An 18,049-nucleotide genomic window follows, 5' to 3' on the forward strand; every position below is an offset into this window, starting at 1 on the left:
CGGGGTACTGCCTGGAAGTTACGAAGCCCTGAGTGGGGCGTAAGCCCATAGAGAAGTCTGAGCTGGGCGAGAAGGGGTGCAATCAGAGAGCCGCCCCAGGAGGGGACACGTGTATTGAGTTGGCCCTGGGAGAGGACCAGCACCGGGACTCAGAGAAAATCCAGGCATAGTAAGATCAGCCACCTTGCCAAGAAGGGTAGGAAGGCAGCCTCCACTGACAATACTAAGATCAAAGACGTGGCAGGCGAGATAGAGGGTGCAGTCAAAGCCCAGGTTGGCACGGTAGGCAAGGGCACTAGGGGAGGTCACGGCACCCCTAGGGGCTGTCCTGCCACAGGATGCAAGCCAGTGTTTTGCTCACTTTACTAGCCACAGCATCACACTGAAGGCTCATGTTCATCTTGTGGTCAATCATGACCCCTAAGTCCCTTTCTTCTGTAGTGCAGTGCTATGCTGGTTAGCCAAGCCCATAAGCATGCTGCAGGTTTTTCCTCCCAAGGTGGAGAACCTTGGCTTTTTTGGTGTTGAACACCATCAGGTTCTCATCCTCCCATTTCCTGAACATGTCAAGATCTGCCTGGATCACCCTCCTGTCCTCAGGTATGGATGCTTTACCCCAGAGTTTGGTGTCATCGGCAAACTTGGCCAGTCTGCTTCTGACACCAATGTCCACATCATTGATGAAGATGTTAAATAGTATAGGTATAGATGTTATATAGGATGTTAAATAGGTAGGTTTGGAGAGGAAGGAATAACAGTTTCCCTATTTCACCAAAAGTAAACCACAGCACATGGGGCCAGATCTTGATGTAGTCTGTGTTATTATCACCATTTCCTGCTGTCCAACCTCATTTCTATTTTGAGAAAATAAACTGGCAAATACACATTCTTACATTGTCAGAGAGAAACAGGAAACAAACTTCCATTTCTCCCTCTCTCTCTCCTTCTCTCTTGCTTTTCACTTTAATTTCTGTTTTCACTGTTCTAAGTTGGTTCCCTCCATTGGGTGTCTATCAGTTTCTGGTTACTTCTCTGGGAGTGTCCTTTTTCTCTTGATGTTCTGACTGTATTCTGCATGGTAACTACTTCCCTGCACCACCCTTCATGTGGGGTCCTCAAAGAAATGTATTCCAAATAAATGGGTGTTGTGCAAGGGAACTGAACTTCAAAGTAGCTTTAGACTACTTTGGAATGGAGGGAAGCCAAAGTGGCTTCAGAGCAGCTGTTCTGTTGTGAATAAAAGGGAAAAATCCTTCTTCACCTTAGTGGGCAAAAGTGGCACTCAGATAGGCACCTAACTCCATTTCTCCTCATATGTCCCTACTGGGCATGTTCAGTAGGATGTACCACACCCACATGGAAACCCCAACAGACCAGGATGACCCTTCACATGCATAATACCAGGGAAGTCCTAACAAGCGATTCAAAGAAAATAATATGACTACCGTGTGTTTGATCCTCCCTCTTACCCCACAATATTAGTGTCTATGCCAATTGCTCAAGGAGTAAGACAAAGTTGAGTGTAGATTCCTCCCCAAGCCCATAAAAATATCTGACACTGCATCTGCCACTGTGCAGCCAGGATTTCTAACAACAAAGTGATATAAATGTTACCCCAGTCTTTCAAAGTGAAATTAGGCTTGATCCTAAGTACATACACATTGATCTAATGAAGTTGAATTGAATATCTTTCATTAGTTCAAATTATCTAACCTACGTTTTTCTCACTGCAATTTAAATCTATCTAGTTATATATTAGGAAAAACATTTTCCCTTACAGGGTTGTAAATACTGGAACTGACTACACAGAGAGGTTGTGGAATCACCCTTCTTAGAGCTTTTTTTTGAAAACCAGGATAAAGAAAGCTGTGGCTGGGATGATATAGTTGAGAATGGTTCTGCTTTGAGCAGGGGGGTAGACTAGATGTGACCTCCTGAGGTTCCTTCCAGCCCTAATTTTCTATGATTCCATATAGACAGAAAAACAGAGACAGACAGACATATTGATAATCTATATTTTTAGCAATTTTCTTCCACAGGTTGTCTACCTGTTTCTCCTCTGCCCTATATTGCATGATATCAGCTAATCCTGCTGCATTTACATCTATCACCAGAGAATTAACTTGGACTTTACAATATCCCACATATCCTCTCTAACCCAGGTTACCACCTTTTAGGAATGGTATAGCAGTTCACTGAAGCCATTTTAATCCATTATAGACATACATGAATTATCATTGATATTGTTATGTCTTTTCATGGGATGTAACTAGGAGATAAAGTTTCCACCTTTGGTTTCTGAAAGTAGCCACTGCCTTAGGTCATATCTCATGGGTTCTTTCTACACAGAGCTCCCCAAAGCTACAGACTACTTATCCAGCAAAGTGAAGTGCCAGTGGATTATCCCAGTTGCTTTAAAGTTAAGTCAGAACTCCTGTAGCCTGAACTGAAGTTTCCTTAGTTTATTTGACTCGTTCCACTTCAGACCTCAGGAGGCAAGCCAAAGGGAAAGTGTCCACATAAGGAATTAATGAAGTTTAGCTAAACCACCTGAAAACTTAATTTAAACTTGGAATCCACCAGAGAGTCACAGGTAGATGAATCTCTGGGGTGAGGTGGGCACACTAGTAGGGAAGGACAAATTACAGAAGGACCTCAGGTTACAGGGATGGGCTAACAAAAATAGGATGGATTTCAATACTGACAAGTGCAGGGTGCTACATTTGGGCAGTAGGAACCAGCAGCACACTTATAAGCTGGGAAACTCCCTTCTCGAGACCACGGTGGCAGAAAGAGATCTTGGAATCATTATTGACTCCAAGATGAACATGGGCCGACAATGCGAGGTCACAGTCAGTAGGGCTAACCATACCTTTTTGTGTATCCACAGATGCATCTCAAGCAGGGCCAAGGAGGTGATCCTCCCCCTCTATGCAACACTGGTCAGGATGTAGCTGGAGTACTGTGTTCAGTTCTGGGCACCGCACTTCAGGAGGGATGTGGACAGCATTGAGTGGGTCCAGAGTAGGGCCACCTGCATGATTTGAAGACAGCAGGGCATACCTTGCGACGAGAAGCTACAGGACCTTAACCTATTCAGCCTTCAGAAGAGAAGGCTGAGGGGGAACCTGGTGACCATCTATAAACTCACTAGGGGGGACCAGCAGAGTTTGGGAGAGACCTTGTTCCCCCTAGTGCCCCCCGGGGTAACAACGGATAACAGCCACATGTTGTTAAAGAGTAGGTTTAGACTAGACATCAGGAGACACTGCTTCACAATCAGGTCGGCTAGGATCTGGAAGCAACTTCCAAGGGAAGTGGTGATGGCTCCTACCCTGGGGGTCTTTAAAAGGAGGCTAGATGTCTACCTGGCTGGGGTCTTTTAAGCCCAGTTTTCTCTCCTGCCCAGGGCAGGGGGTTGGACTTGGAGATCTATAAGGTCCCTTTGGACCCTACATCTATGAATTCTATGAGGCAGATAAGCCTCCAATTTTCACTACTGAAAATTCAACTGACAACAAAAATCTGGAAAGAATACATACTACCCTTGTATAGTTTGTCCTTTAATCAGCCTCAGGATCAGAGGGTTATAAGAAAGTTGGGCTGGAAGGAACCTAATGAAGTCATCTATCTAGCCCACTCCTCAAGGTAGGATATGTCGACTAAACAATCCCAGCCAGAAGGGATTATATTGCTTCTGTACTCCCATAGTAGCTGAAAAACCAGCAACAAACTTACAGTGCTTGTCTTTGTGGAGTCCTCTGTGTTGAGATGTCTTTCCTCTTGCAAATTCAAAGTTCTTTAAATTAATATGTCTATCTATATACCTAGTTAGATAGCTGACTAGTTATGCATTTCAGGATATTTATGTGTTTCCCTATCACTCTGTCTCTCTTTCTGTTGTCATTACCTTTCTCTCTACCTAGTCTCTCTACCTTTGTAAATAATAATCTACCTTCAGGGGTCATTTTAAAGTGCATCTTGTGGAAATATTCTCTGAGATCACTTGCTGTATGCCCATGTTTTTTGCAAATAGCCTCTGTGCTGTGCTAGAGTGTTTATCAATGTCTCCTCCAATGGGATTCCAGGCAGGCAGTCCCTTGAGTCCTGAACAATGCCCAAACAGTGGTGCCAGATTAAGTGGAAAGGTAGAGGAGCCATCAGGCTAGGATCCAGGAGTAGAGTTGATTGCAAAGCATTCTGATGAGACAGTGTTCTGGCCCCAAAAGCTGGTTGGCCAGCCCTTATGTAATTTGTTGGAAACACTTTGGGTCCAAGGCACCTCCTATATCCAAGACAGGTTCTTACACACCTCTAGGATCCCATGCTCTTGCAAAAAAAAGCCCAGTGCACTGCTCTGGATACAAGGCCTCCCAGGCCACTGGTCACACAGAACAAAGTTGCTTGAGAGCAAGGAAAATGGTGTTCACACAGTGCCAAATTCCCAAGATATATCATCCCCGCCATCTGTTCCCAAGTCCACACTTTCCAGCCTAAGGAATGCTGTGTCTATCTCTGTTATTCCAGTTTCAATGATTCAACCCAGAATACATAGTCTTCCTTATTGCCACTTCATATGGCTGTTATATCGCCACCTTCACCAATCTGTTAGAAGGTGAGAAAAGAGTTGCATATATCTTGTTGTACCAGCAGCCTGTGTCAGCACAATGATCCTTTAAGATACAGTTAACTTATCTTTCTGCCCATAAAACACTGTCAGCCTTGTAGGATGTTCCCAGGTGCTGAAGACCCCCTGCCCTTCTATCTCTTTCCTCCTTGCTTTAGGGATTATGATCCATGTTTAGTTGCCATCTTGCAGGGTGATTTGCTGCAATGAGCTGAGCACAGCTTCTGGCCCTCCACCATTCCACTCCCACATGATGGTCCCCTTTCTAACTGTGTTTCCCATTGGAGAGTCAATGGCTGCCTGTTGAGCTTAGTAGACAGGCCCCTTGTGAACCCATGGTGCTGGTGCTTGAATGCACTGATGGCAGCTGTTGCTGAACAATGCTCCACACACTGGTCTCCAGCCTGGTGATAAGGGCATTACACTGAGAGACAAATGATATGGTCTTGTAGCTGTTTGCTCATACTTCCTGGGCAAGTGTTTAAGGCACAAAGCTCTCATGCCAAAGGAGGTTTTCAATGCCATCACCAGAGTAAAGTCATGTTACTAAGCTCACAGGAGAACTCCTTCCTCTTAATCTGGAGCACATGAAGGTGTCCATCCTGCCAGAGGACTGTGAGTTGAGACCAATATCCCTCGTTAGCAATTCCCATGATATTTTCCAAGCAGTTCCCCCTCATCCTCTATGAATTAGCCTCCAGCAGAATTAACTCCAATAAGCCAATGAAACAAACTTGGCTTCTTCATTCTCCCTTTCTGGCCCATGTATTTCCTTTCTAATTGTTAGCATGCCTAAAGTCCCTCAATTGATTTTTCCCTAAGTGACTTCAGAGCACAGTCTGCATTCACTTTCATATATACCTTCTAAATTACAGCATTAGTTTTGAATATCCCATCTGGTAGGTTCACTGTTCTTTCTAAATCTGGTGGCAAGCCTGACACAACACTAGACATAGTACCCAAACCTGCCACAGGTAAAGCAAGGTAACCATAACAGAGAACATTCTGCATCTCTAAAATGAGGGGGTTGTCAGTCAAGGAAGTGTGTAGGGAGAGAAAAATGAATGGAAGTTTTTTTATTCTTTGACATTCCTTGGTATAGAATAGGAAAGGAAATTCCTTTCCTATTCCTTGGTAACAAATAATCAACATTAATGGCTCCATAGGGCATACTCACCCTATGAGGTGAGAGGACCAGTTTGAAAATGCCTTTTCTTTACCAGTGTTGGAAGGTGTGCTTGGAATTGTGACCAAGATCCAAGGTCAGGATGTTAGCATCAATAGAAATGAAGGCAATGTGAACATGGATGACAGAATGCAGTCAAGTAGGTAGTCCAACTTGATTAATGGGTCAAAATCCATAAAGAAATGATGAGTTTCACTGAGGCCACAAATGATAGTTATGAAGCCAGTGATGGTAGGGTGGAGCTACCTAGGAATCTACTTCTCCAGGCCCTAGACACTAGTTAGAGGCAGAAACTGCTGTACATGAGGGCTGCACAGTACAGAGGCTTGTATAAAGCTAAGTACCAATCAGAAGGCAACAGACACAGCAGATATCATTATGCCTCTGCCAGAAAACCAAAGAATTGTAATTGTATTCACCAGCCACTAAGTAATATTCCCGTTGTGTTCATTAAGAAACTGGCCAGTATCCTTGGCATTAGGATTGAGGTACAGCAGATCTCCAGGCAAGACAAGTTTCCCCCAAAGAAGGACATGGGCCTAGGAAGGAGCTGATCAGTCATAAATAAGTAATTAAGAGAATCACAGCCGTTGTCACAATGTAACTTAGTAGAAACAACTGAAAGAAGAAATCCTTCAGATCGGGAATTTTCTCAAATGTCAACAGGAAGATTGTCTGAACACTATTATCTTCCAGTCTGCATTAATCATGTTTTGTATCTGGAGAAAATACAACTAACACTTATAAAAGACTAACATAGGAGACACTCCCTAATGTTCTATTCCCCCAATTAGGCAATGAATGGACATAGGCCCTAAATTTAAACCAATCAGATGGAATTCCATAAAAAAAATCCTCCCTGAGGATACGGTAACTATTTTGTAAGTCTCTGTCATTTTTGCCTTCAGGCTTAGTGAGAAACTGAATGAAATAAGGAAGAGGATGGACTTTCAAAAGTTTAGAATAATGCTTCCTTGAGGGATTTCAATAGGGTGTAATAGAAATGAATTTAGTCATTTAGTAGGACCTGATGCAATACAGTGAATATGTGGTATATGGCCAGCAGTTAATCCCATGGGTTTATAATAAATACAGCTTTTATTCTTTTCACAAGATGCATGGTTGACTGGACAGTATGATTCAGATTCTTGGAACAGATTACTGATCCCCAGAGGCAGATCTAGGGCTTTGAAATGGCACATACACCTGGCATCATAGCAGCAAGCTCAGTCATTTTCTGTGTGGACAGCCTGGTCACTGACAGCAGAATAACACCCTCATAGATGGCAGTTATGTCCAGTCTGGGGTCACTGAAGTCTCTATAGAGACCCTCAAACAGTGGGCCTATGTTCTCCCTATAGTAAAAGGTGATGGCCACATCTTAGGCCTCATGACCTCTGGTTATAACTACTCATTTCTCTATTGAGGGCTCAAAGACACCCCCAGCTAACAACTGCAGAGTGCGTATATGTATCCTGCAACAACTGGGATACTTAGACCTATCTCACTAGCAAGTTGCAACTCTCAGCCAGGAGCTAGATGGCTGAACAGGAGGTGGAAATAGTCAGACACCTTTGCAACCAGCGGTGATGGGCCAGGATTGGGGCCCACTGATAAAGTACGGGAAGCATGACAAGAGGGAAATTTGGAGACACCGGAAGAAGGATCCAACCAGAGGAGGTATTCCCTTTTGACTGCAAGATCTTTAAACCCTGAATAATAACATATCAGGGGTGCCTAGGGATTAAAGAGGCAGCCATGGAATCAGAGGACAAACCAAATAAAAGGCAAAGAAAAGGTGTTCAGGGCCACTATGAACTGGATGGGCCCATAAAGCTCTCACCAGAACCACATTGCAAAGACTGTTCATTTGTGGGCAAGTTGGGGCCCTATGAAATGAGGCTGTTTCATACAAAGATAAAGAGAGGATTCAGGCTTTGCACAATTCCATTGCTAGCTGGTCTCAGTAAAGGCCATGACAATAACCTCTCACAAAGCCACCCAGGATCTCTATTTTGAGTTTCAAAGGAATGTACTGATGTTGGTCTTGTGGATTTGAATTACTGGGGCATGAAGAAACAAACAAATGGTGCCAAACCAGCATCAAAACCAAGGTTTGAGGTTGGCACAGAAGAACTCAAGGAGTGTGAATCAGGACCTGAGGGAACATATGCTCAGTGGGGCACCCCAAGGGAAGACAGGGTCAATGGTCACAAACTCCAGGAAGACCATTTCAGGGTGTGTTGGCACTGGATTTGGACCCAGCCCCAATACCATTTTTCCAGGCAAAAACAACCCTCAGACCGACCACAACACCTGCCAGTTGATAATAGGTGAGTTTATTGATACAGAGTGATAACAGAAAAGCAACACAAATAATCAAGCTGTTTTATAGCTACCAATCCTAGGGCTCTCATAAGAGAAAGTACATCTGGTGAGGATGCGGGCCCCACCCTAAGGCTCTTTCTCTTAGATGTTAGCAGTCTGGAGGTGGGATGCCAAGGCCCACAGCACCCCCTCCAGTGGGGTGGATGAGACAGGCTGCTGGTATGCCCTCTGTCCATGGTGGTCTTGGGGACACTTCCCAGAGGATGGTTTCATAGATTTCATAGACATTTGGGCTGGAAGGGACCCTGGAGGATCATTGAGTCCAGCCCCCTGCCCCAGGCGCAGGAAGTCAGCAGGGATTATAGGATCCCAGCAAGATAAGCATCCAAATGTGTCTTGAAGGCATTCAAAGTGGGTGCTTGAACCACCTCCAGTGGCAGTCTTTTCCAAATCTTGGGGGCTCAGACAGTGAAGAAGTTCTTTCTTATGTCCAGCCTGAATCGGTCCCAGTGGAGTTTGTGACCGTTTGATCTTGTCATCCCTTGGGGCACTGTAGTGAACAGATTTTCCCCCCGATCCTGATAAGCACCCCTGATAAACTTATAGGTGGCCACCAGATCACCCCTGAGCCTGCGCTTTTCCAGCTGAATAGCCCCATTCCTCTCAGCTTCTCATCATAAGGTTTGTTTTCCTGACTTCTGATCATGCGCGTGGCTCTCCTCTCCACCCTCTCAAGCTTCTCCACATCTTTTTTGAGTTGTGGAGCCCAAAACTGGACACAGTACTCCCGCTGCGGCCTCACCAAGGTGATGGGGAGGGGATGGGGACTGCTCTCAGGAAGGAGGAGGGATAGGAGGTATGGGACAAGGGGAGGGACCCTTTGTTACTCTCAAGTCTCTGCTTTTGTATTCTCCATCTCTCTTGATGACTCCTGATGACTCTTCATCCATAGCTATCTATGGTTGGCTGTCTCTCTGTGGTCACAAATCCATGTAGCCTTCGAGGCCTTCTCCTAATTTGGTCTGTTCCTCCCCACCCCAACCAGGATTTAGGCCCCCCTCTGATCTGGGTCCTTGTGTCTGGTATCACTTATCTCATGTTATGTGACAGTATGGTACTTACTTCCTTGGTTCCCAGGCTGTGTCCTTGTTGTGTTAGACATTCTGTCTGCCTTGAAGGCTGTGATCTTGTGTTATGGTATGTCCTCCTCAGTTCTCAGACAGCGTCCATCTATTGGCCTTGTTGTGCTAGACAACCTGTCTGCTTCCAGGGCTATACGAGACTCTGTGTGTGAGACCCAAGCTCTTTAGAAATCAATTAACCCATGCTGCCCATCTTGAACCCCTATAATGAATTGGACTTCTAAGCATTTCACTGACATAAAATGACCAATTTGGAGTCATCCAGGTTCCCAAGATGCACCATTCTCAGTCTTTCCCACACTCTTGCTCTTCCTGAACTCTGCAAGAGCAAGTAATCCCCAAGAGGGAACCATGGAGTGATGGGGTCATTCTTCAGTGACCCACCACCCCATAGCAGCATGCACTTCATACTCCTGTCCCCTGGAAACCTTCACCATCCAGATGTTGAGAGGGAGGACACTATCCTTTTAAACTTGAAACAGCAGCTAAGAAAACTGGGAGAGGAAGAGTGACTTTGAGTAAGGGTTTTCTTTGACCTGTTCTATGCAGCTCTAACTAGGGTACTGCTAGTCTGCTCCATAGGGATAAAATGATCACTTCACAATCATCCAGCACCACAGGATATACAGCTCCCAACTCTTCTACACCTGAACTTCATTCAACCATCTCAAGCTGCAGTGACCAAAACCAGCACTCCCACCTACCCTCAATAGGTATCACCCTAACTCACATGACATCTTGCTCCTGACTCCCAATATCTCAGGAGATTTGATACAGTATGTTAGGCTGGAGGCTAGGTGCATTGGCCTCCCCTCAGGGGGCTATGCCTTTGACCTATATCAAAATGGCTCATCCCTAGCCAGGAGAATTTGTGGGGTACTGGGGGCATGGCTACCCTATCCAACATTTCACACTCCTGGCAAAACAGCTGCCTAGCTCAAAGTGTAGTGAGAACATGGAGCTCAAGGACACATGCTTTCCTGGCTCCATGCTCTCATGATAGTTGAACCCTGGCCACTCCACTACCACAGAAGGGATTTGGTCCTGTCCCTTGGCCACACCTCTTCTCACCAGGCCCTCTAGTGGCAAGTCACATTGTGCAGGCCAGAAATGGTATGTATTCGCTTCTCGGCCTCTTGAAGGCTCGGATCGAAAACATTTACTATTTAACTAATGAATGCCTCAGAACTGTTCTACATAATACTGTCTAACATGCCAGAGATTTTAATAGGTTAAAGATAACTAGTAACACCACCCTAGTTGAAGGCTCTGTATGAGATTGTCATTGTATCCTTTATAGGAGAGTGGCTGATATCTTTTGACGTGCCTGGAAAGTTAGAACTGTTAGTAAATGGTAGAATTTGTAAATGGTAGAACCATTTCTAAATGTTGCATAAGCACCTAAATGTGGTCCTATGAGGACAGTTAACTAAAAGAGATAAAAGGCCCCTGTTTACCTATGTGGAGAAAAATATTGCATTAATTTAGCCCTTCAAAATTATGATTAGTTGATCAGCTAATAGGGAACACGTTTTCATTTTAATTTGTCCCACTGGGATCTATTACAAAATCTTTGCAAAAACATGAAATGAAGTTCAGTTGTAAACATGTTGCAGTGGGGATGACAAAATAATCACTGGACTCATCTGATATTGTAGCTTGATGTCAACTATATGAGGCAATCCAACTTTTTAATTTGAGGAGGGGTCAACTGCCCTACAGGCTTCAAAAGTGGGGCTGCACTAGGGGAGTTATGAGCCTCCTAAGAACAGAACAGCTAGGAACCCCACCCTGTCACTGAACTTTACATTCACATCCCACCGCCCCAGTCCACTGTGACCCCCATCTCCAATCACTGAAATGCAATACCACCCTCTGTTGCCTGCCCATAACCCAAGGAGTTACAAGCAAGCAGCAAAAGCCTGAGAAGGAAAGGGGAGCCCAGAGACTGTAGCTGCTGGTTCCAGTTAGAGTGATGGGGAGAGTGGTGGCAAACAGTAGCCAATGACCCCAGATAGAAAGCTCTAGACTAAGCAATGTCTTGGGTGAATTGGGCTCATCACATTAAATGTCTAGAGATAGAAAGTACTCATGGATTTATAACTTGTGGTTAAACCATGATTAAAATTATTGTTAAATTAGATTATCTGCACCTGACCTTGAATAATCACCAAATGAAACAGACCAACCCAACTTAGCCATCAGTAAGATAATAATGCGAGGGATAGGCACTAGGGTTGTGTGAAATGTCACTGGCTGTTTCAATTCAACACTGCTTTGACTCATTTTGTGCTCAAAACAGTAAAATCAAATGGAATTAAAGGGCTTCAAAACAGCCTCAAAACAAAATGAAGCTAGTTGAAACATTCTGAGAGTTTCAAAACATTTCAAGTTTCGAAGCAGCCAGCAGCAAGGTGGTGAGCAAACGGGGAGAACCAGGGCTGCGCTCTCAGCAGCAGCTGGGAGTGCAGCCCTGGCTCTCCTCTTCTCCCACTGCCAGGCTGCAGGAAACCAATAACAGCCTAGCTGGGCTGAGTCCCCATCCCCAGCCTGATCTAGCGAAACATCAAAACAGCGTCGAAACAGCCTCAGTGTACGATGAAGCAAAATGGAATAGCTATTTCGAATCAAAATGCAATCTGAAACAGAACTCTGTTCCATTGAAACCTGGAAACTCAAGATGAAATGGAACAGTGCCATTTTGCACAGCCCTAATAGGCACTAGGCCTGTGCGACGCAGCTAGTATTTGCTTCAGATTCAGATTTGGCTGATTCAGGGGATAGTGATCTGATTCAGTGATTCGAATCACTGCCCCTAATCACTGCATGCATGATTTGGCCCCTAATCAATTTGGCCAAGTCACGCAGGTGCTGAGCAGGTAAATCTTAACAGATTCTAAGTGATCTGTTGAGGTTACTTTGAGATAATTTATCCACATTTTAATAGGAAGAGGCTTGAGGCCTGCAAAAAGGGTTCTAAATGTGTTTATGACCAAGCCAGGGAGAGCAACCTTAATGAATCATTGAATCAGCCTAAAACCTGGTACTCTAATTCAAAAAGGGGTTCTCCCTTATATCCAAGTGACTTTGGGCCAGTAAAGAGTAAAGTGTAAACTATGTTGCAGATGGCAGTAACAGGAGAGTTGGTTAGCTGATGGTGCAGCTCTGTCATTTTAGGTCCCATGCCAGACAAAACAGTCTGGTTCTGCTTTGAGTTTCACAAATGGGATGCAGTATCTAAGTCTGATGCCTACCAAATGCCTTGATTTGAAAAAGAGATAAAACTACTGGGAAAAGCTAAGAACATCTCCACATCAGTATGATGCTGTATACCTTACTGACACTTTCTCTCATTATCATTATCTCCTTATCAAGAGACTCATAGTGAGATTACATGTTTCATTAGCTCTTCTTAAAAGTGTTTAAAACTTGAAAGATTTCACATTTGGGCTCATTAACTATTGGTAAGTGCCCTTTTGGCACCGTAAAGGATTTTAATTGATTAGTTTTCACTAGCTAGTTTGAAGTAGACTTCTAAGCTTCTCACAGACATTTCGTCCAGCATCCCAAGATGCACCAACCCCAGCCTTTCCCACTTTCCTGTTCTTCCTGAACTCTGTAGCAGCAGGCAAGCCCCAAAAGGGAACCACACAGTGCTGCTGGGGTTCCTTGGCGACCCACCTACCCCTGGCAGCATGCACATCGTCCCTGACCTTTGTACCCTCAGATATTCAGCCACCCAGCTGTTGAGAGGAAAGACAGTGTTCCTTTAAACTTGAAGCAGAATCTGAATGGCTGGATGGGAAGTGCAACTTTGGTTAAGGGGTTTCTTAGAAATGGTCTACCCAGCTCAGTGTAGGGTATTGCTAGTCTTCTCCATGTGGATAAATTGAGCAATTTTAAGTCATCCAGCACCTTAGGATGTACTTCTCCAGGACTTTCTATCCCTGAATGGCTTTCCACCAGCACAAGCTCTATGACCTGCTTTGGCCCACATTTGCATAGGTGTTCCTGAGCCATATGAATTTGTGGGGGGGAGACTTCCTCCCCAGACATGCTCCTTCCTAGAAAAGGGGCTGCGAGCACTGAGTGTGGTAAGAACAGGGAGCCCATGCAGTCGTGCTTCCCTGGGTCCATACTCTCACAACAGTTAACCCCTGGCTGCTCCACTTCCAGGGGGTGGATGGAAACCTGGCTCGTGGCCACACCTCTGCTACTCAGACCCACTAGTGGAAGTCACAGTTGTTCAGATCAGAGATGGCAGGAAGTTAACCTGTGACTGCCCTGAAATGGTTCTTACTAATACTGCCAAACATGTAGCAGACTTATAATAGTTTAAAGGAAACCTGAAACACCACCCTTGTTGAATTATCTGTATGAGTTAGATAAGAACCCTTAGGGGAGAGGACTGAGATCTTTGAACGTCCCTGAAAAGCATTAGCACAATTTGTAAATGTTATAATTTCCAAGTGCTAGAACCATTTGTAAATGTTACATAAGCACTTAAATGTGCTCCTAGGAGCACAGCTGCCTGTACCAGGAGCCTCTGAACTCTGTTAGTTATGTGGAAATAAGTAATGCATTGATTTAGCCCTTCAAAATTATGTTCAGTTGACAAGCTAACAGCAAACGTTTCCATTTTAACTTGTCCCATTGGGATTTATTAACAAATATTTGAAAACACATGAAATGAAGTTCAGTTGTAAACCTGTTGCAGAGGGGATGAAAAAAATCACTTGACTCAACTGGTCTTGTAGATGGAGGTGAATGAAGTTAGGGCAGTGCAACATTTCAATGTGGTGAGGGGACAAATGGTCTTCAGTCTTCAAAAGTGGGGCTGCATTAGAGGAAGCCATGAGTCTCCCAGGCACAGACTAGGAAGCACCCCCCCCAACTCCCCTCACCATCCTGAGCTTTGCACACACATCCCACCACCACCACTGCACTGTGACGTCCATCTCCACCTCCCAGTCACTGACCTATGTACCCACCCTCTGTTGCCTGTCCCCAGCCAAGGAGTGATGCAGAGACAGAAAGCTGGATAGTAACCCAGGTCACCAGTCAGAAAGCCCTAGATCAAGGAATGCCTTGGGTGAATTGGGCCCATCACATTAAATGTCTAAAGATAGAAAGTAATCAAAGACTTCTCAGTCCTGGTTAATAGTTGACTAAAAATAATGTTAAATTAAACCAAATGCATGTGACCTTGAAGGAATAACCAAACAAAACACAACAGCCCCACCTGAGACATTAGCCATGAAGTAAGTTGAGTGACAGGCATACCATAGTTTTACATAATCTGCTTGTTCACCACTGAGAATAGGGAGAACAGGGAGTAAACCCAGAATAAATTGTCCTACACTGAGGTAGGTCAAGCCCCTTGGGGATCAAGTTACTGCTGAACAAATGGCCTGCTGGGCTTCTGCAGGCTTTTGACCTGCCAAATGGGATAGAGGCACATTTAGCAAGCCTTCATGGAGGACAATCCTGCTTAACTTTTTATGGTAAAATACAAGACTCCTGACCTACAGATTTTTCACTTGAACAAAGTTTTCTTCTGTGTACTCTAAGGCATTCATGGCAGATGCAAATGGTTATCAGAAATCTGCCTGACACATGGTGTGAGCAGTTAATATTTCTATCCCCTCTCAGCCACTGGTAATGCTATGGTATTTGGCCCCATAGAAACTGAGTAGGTCCCCTCAATTTCAAAGCACTGCAATCAGCCTTAAGGAGATGCTAACAGCTAGAGAGTGGCCAAGTGAAGAAAGCCAGTGACAAGGCAGGAAAGCTTAATGAGGTGCAGGCAGATGCAGTCAGACTGTTTCCACCTGAATTAGCAGGCACCCTTCTATCAGCGGGAGAAGTGCCTCTAATATCAGAAGCTATCATCTTTGACAAATGGTGAATTCTATTTATATGATATATGTGAATGCTCACTGTACCCATGGGTGTCTTAGGTTGTTTCTGTACCAGAATTTTGAGTCAAGATGCCTAGGATACAGACATCTGCATCTCCACTCAAACACTGGGAGCTCAGAATAGAGGTTTTACTAGAACTCTGGACCTTTAAAATTATGGCCTTCTGGTCCTTATTTGAAAGTCTACCCAGTCTCCAATCTCTATACAGCATATGGGGAAAAGACTTAGGAGTGTAGCTGATAAATGAAGTAAGAAAACTGGGGCAGGGAAGCAGGTCATGAGCCTTCAGTACCGTCAGTGCAGGGGCACCAGAACCTTCCTGCCTACTCCCGGAAACTTTGCCACATCAGGAATACCCCTGTGCTGTACAACCATACAAGCTAGGCAGGCATAGTTCCAGATACCTTATTATAGCAGGATGGAACTGGGCAAGAATATTGGGAACCCCGCGAGGAGTCTTTGCCAGTGCTTGCACAGCCCTGAACTCAGTGTCATATCTACTGGGGGAAGGAGAGTGAAAAGTAGTATATACCACAGGGCTGCTGCTGCAGCAGCCACAGCAATAGCAATGATGCTTGACTTCTAAAGCATGTAGAGGAAAGACTCTACCCCCTCCTCCCTGCTCTCTCCTCGTATTCATAATTCCTCCTTCCCTGCCCCTTACCAGCCAAGTGTGCTACAGGAACTTCGGATGCCTTGGGGTATATGTCACAACCAGAATCAGTACACAAGCCAGAAGAAGACTCCTGATTTTCAAGGTCACAGTTCAACCTGATGCCAGGGATGAAACACAGTTTCTCATGTGAAATGCACTTTCGATGTTAAAACACTTGGATTATATATGTCCACATATATGATAATGGAAAACTCACAATGACACAGCAGGATTCAAATGACATAATAGTGCAGAATAATCAAAGGGTAGAGAACATGTTTACACCAATCATTCTGAGATCAAAATGTGCTTGTTGGGCATATCTACAAAGACAAAAGTAGGCTTTATCTTACAGGCCAGGGGACAAGTATACGAGAGGCAAATGCATATATGTTAGGTCCCTATCTTGTTTTTATTGCCTTCTCTTCATGGAAAACGGTAAATCTATTTTTCGATGGTGGAAATGCAGGCACACAGCTTCACAAGTCAGGTCATCCCACAGGATCATTGAGTCCGGTTACATCCAGCTTAGTGGAGTCACACTCATTTGGTGAGGGCCTAGAATTAAATGGTGAAGTTTACTTCTTGTCCCCCACACATCAGTTTTATACAGACAGTTCAGACTGTGGGCTGCAATGGAACCACTTATTCTTTACAAGCTTTTCAAAAAGACTTGGCCTTGCTTTGCTCGTGGTCATGAAACCACGCAAAAAAAACAATCTAGATGAGTGTTTTAGTCATTAGGTTGTCAAAGACATACCTGACACTGTCCAAAAAGCACAGATTAACAGGAAGTTCACTGAGGAAGGAGAAGCAGTTGGTGGTTAGTGAAGAACAGGCAGTGAGCAAGTTTCCTCAAAGCAGCAAGGATCTCCCTGTTCCTCATGCTGTAAATGATGGGATTCATTGTGGGGGGCACTACTGAGTATATGACACCCACTATGAGATCCAGCCCTGATGGGGTGCGGGAGGTAGGTTTTAAGTATGCAAATATAAGGCAAAAAACAAACAAAGATACCACAACAAGGTGAGGGATGCAGGTGGAAAAGGCTTTATGCCGGCCCTGCTCTGAGGGGATTCTCAGCACTGCCCTGAAGATCTGAATGTAGGATGCAATAATGAGACTAAAACAGCACAACACTAAGCAGAAACTGAATAATATCAGAAAGAGTTCCCTGAAATATGTGCCTGAGCAGGAGAGCTTGAGAAGCTGAGGGATTTCACAGAAGAACAAGTCCACCACATTGCCTCCACAGAAGGTCAATGCAAACATATTCCCTGTGTGAATGGCTGAGTTGAGCATCCCTGCCACCCAGGCACTGGATGCCATTTGGACACATGCTCTTCTGTTCATGACCATCTCATAGTGCAAGGGCTTGCAGATGGCCACATAGCGGTCATATGCCATGACAGTGAGAAGGGAAAGATCCGCTCCCACCAAGAAGTCAAAAAAAAACACTTGGGTGGCACACCCAAAGGAAGAGATAGTTCTGATGTTCAGCAGTGAGTTGACCATGGCTTTGGGGATGATGACAGAGATGGTTCCGACATCCAGGATGGACAGGTTCATCAGGAAGAAGTGCATAGGGTTGTGGAGATGGTGGTCAAAGACTACAGCCATGATGATGAGAAGGTTTCCAATCAGGGCTGTCAGGTAAATGACTAGGAACATGAAAAAATACAATATCTCCAACTCCCAAGCATCAGAGAATCTCAGGAGGATGAACTCGGACACAGAGCTTTGGTTGGACATTTTCTTTCTTGCAACATTGCAGGCTGCCTGCAGAGGGAAAGGCAGATACAATGGTTGTGGGTAAGATTCATCATATGATTGTCCACTTCAAAAAACTAGTGCATCTCCTAGGGACAGAAGCTTCCCAGATATTCCTCAGTTTTCTACATTAAGCTCTTGCTGATTTCCATAGGAGGAATTGTGGTGTTATCAACATACAGTTGACCTTCCCATAACTCCTTGAGTTACCAAGGCTAAAACAGTATTTGGACTGTCGGCTTTTGAGGACAGAAGAGATATGTATGGAGAGGAAGGAACAGCGTCTCCCCATTTGACCAAAAGTGAACCACAGTGGCACCTGGGGCTAGATCCTGGTCTAGTCTGTTTTATTGACACCATTTTTTGCCATAAGTGGTCATAGTAAAACAAGAAGGAAATTTCCCTCTCTCCTTCTCTT

At 44.6% G+C, this 18,049-nt stretch overlaps 1 protein-coding gene across 1 annotated transcript; it reads right to left on the reverse strand.

Annotated features, from left to right (window-relative positions):
• Nucleotides 1-16,656: 16,656 nt before the first annotated feature.
• On the reverse strand, nucleotides 16,657-17,613 carry LOC149862690 (olfactory receptor 14A16-like). Its single transcript, XM_090051465.1, has one exon. The coding sequence runs from the start codon at nucleotides 17,611-17,613 to the stop codon at nucleotides 16,657-16,659; it is 957 nt and encodes a 318-aa protein (XP_089907591.1).
• Nucleotides 17,614-18,049: the final 436 nt, after the last annotated feature.

Source organism: Crocodylus siamensis, chromosome 6 (assembly GCF_052110815.1).
Source record: "Crocodylus siamensis isolate JL-2025a chromosome 6, ASM5211081v1, whole genome shotgun sequence".
Classification (NCBI taxonomy): domain Eukaryota; kingdom Metazoa; phylum Chordata; order Crocodylia; family Crocodylidae; genus Crocodylus; species Crocodylus siamensis.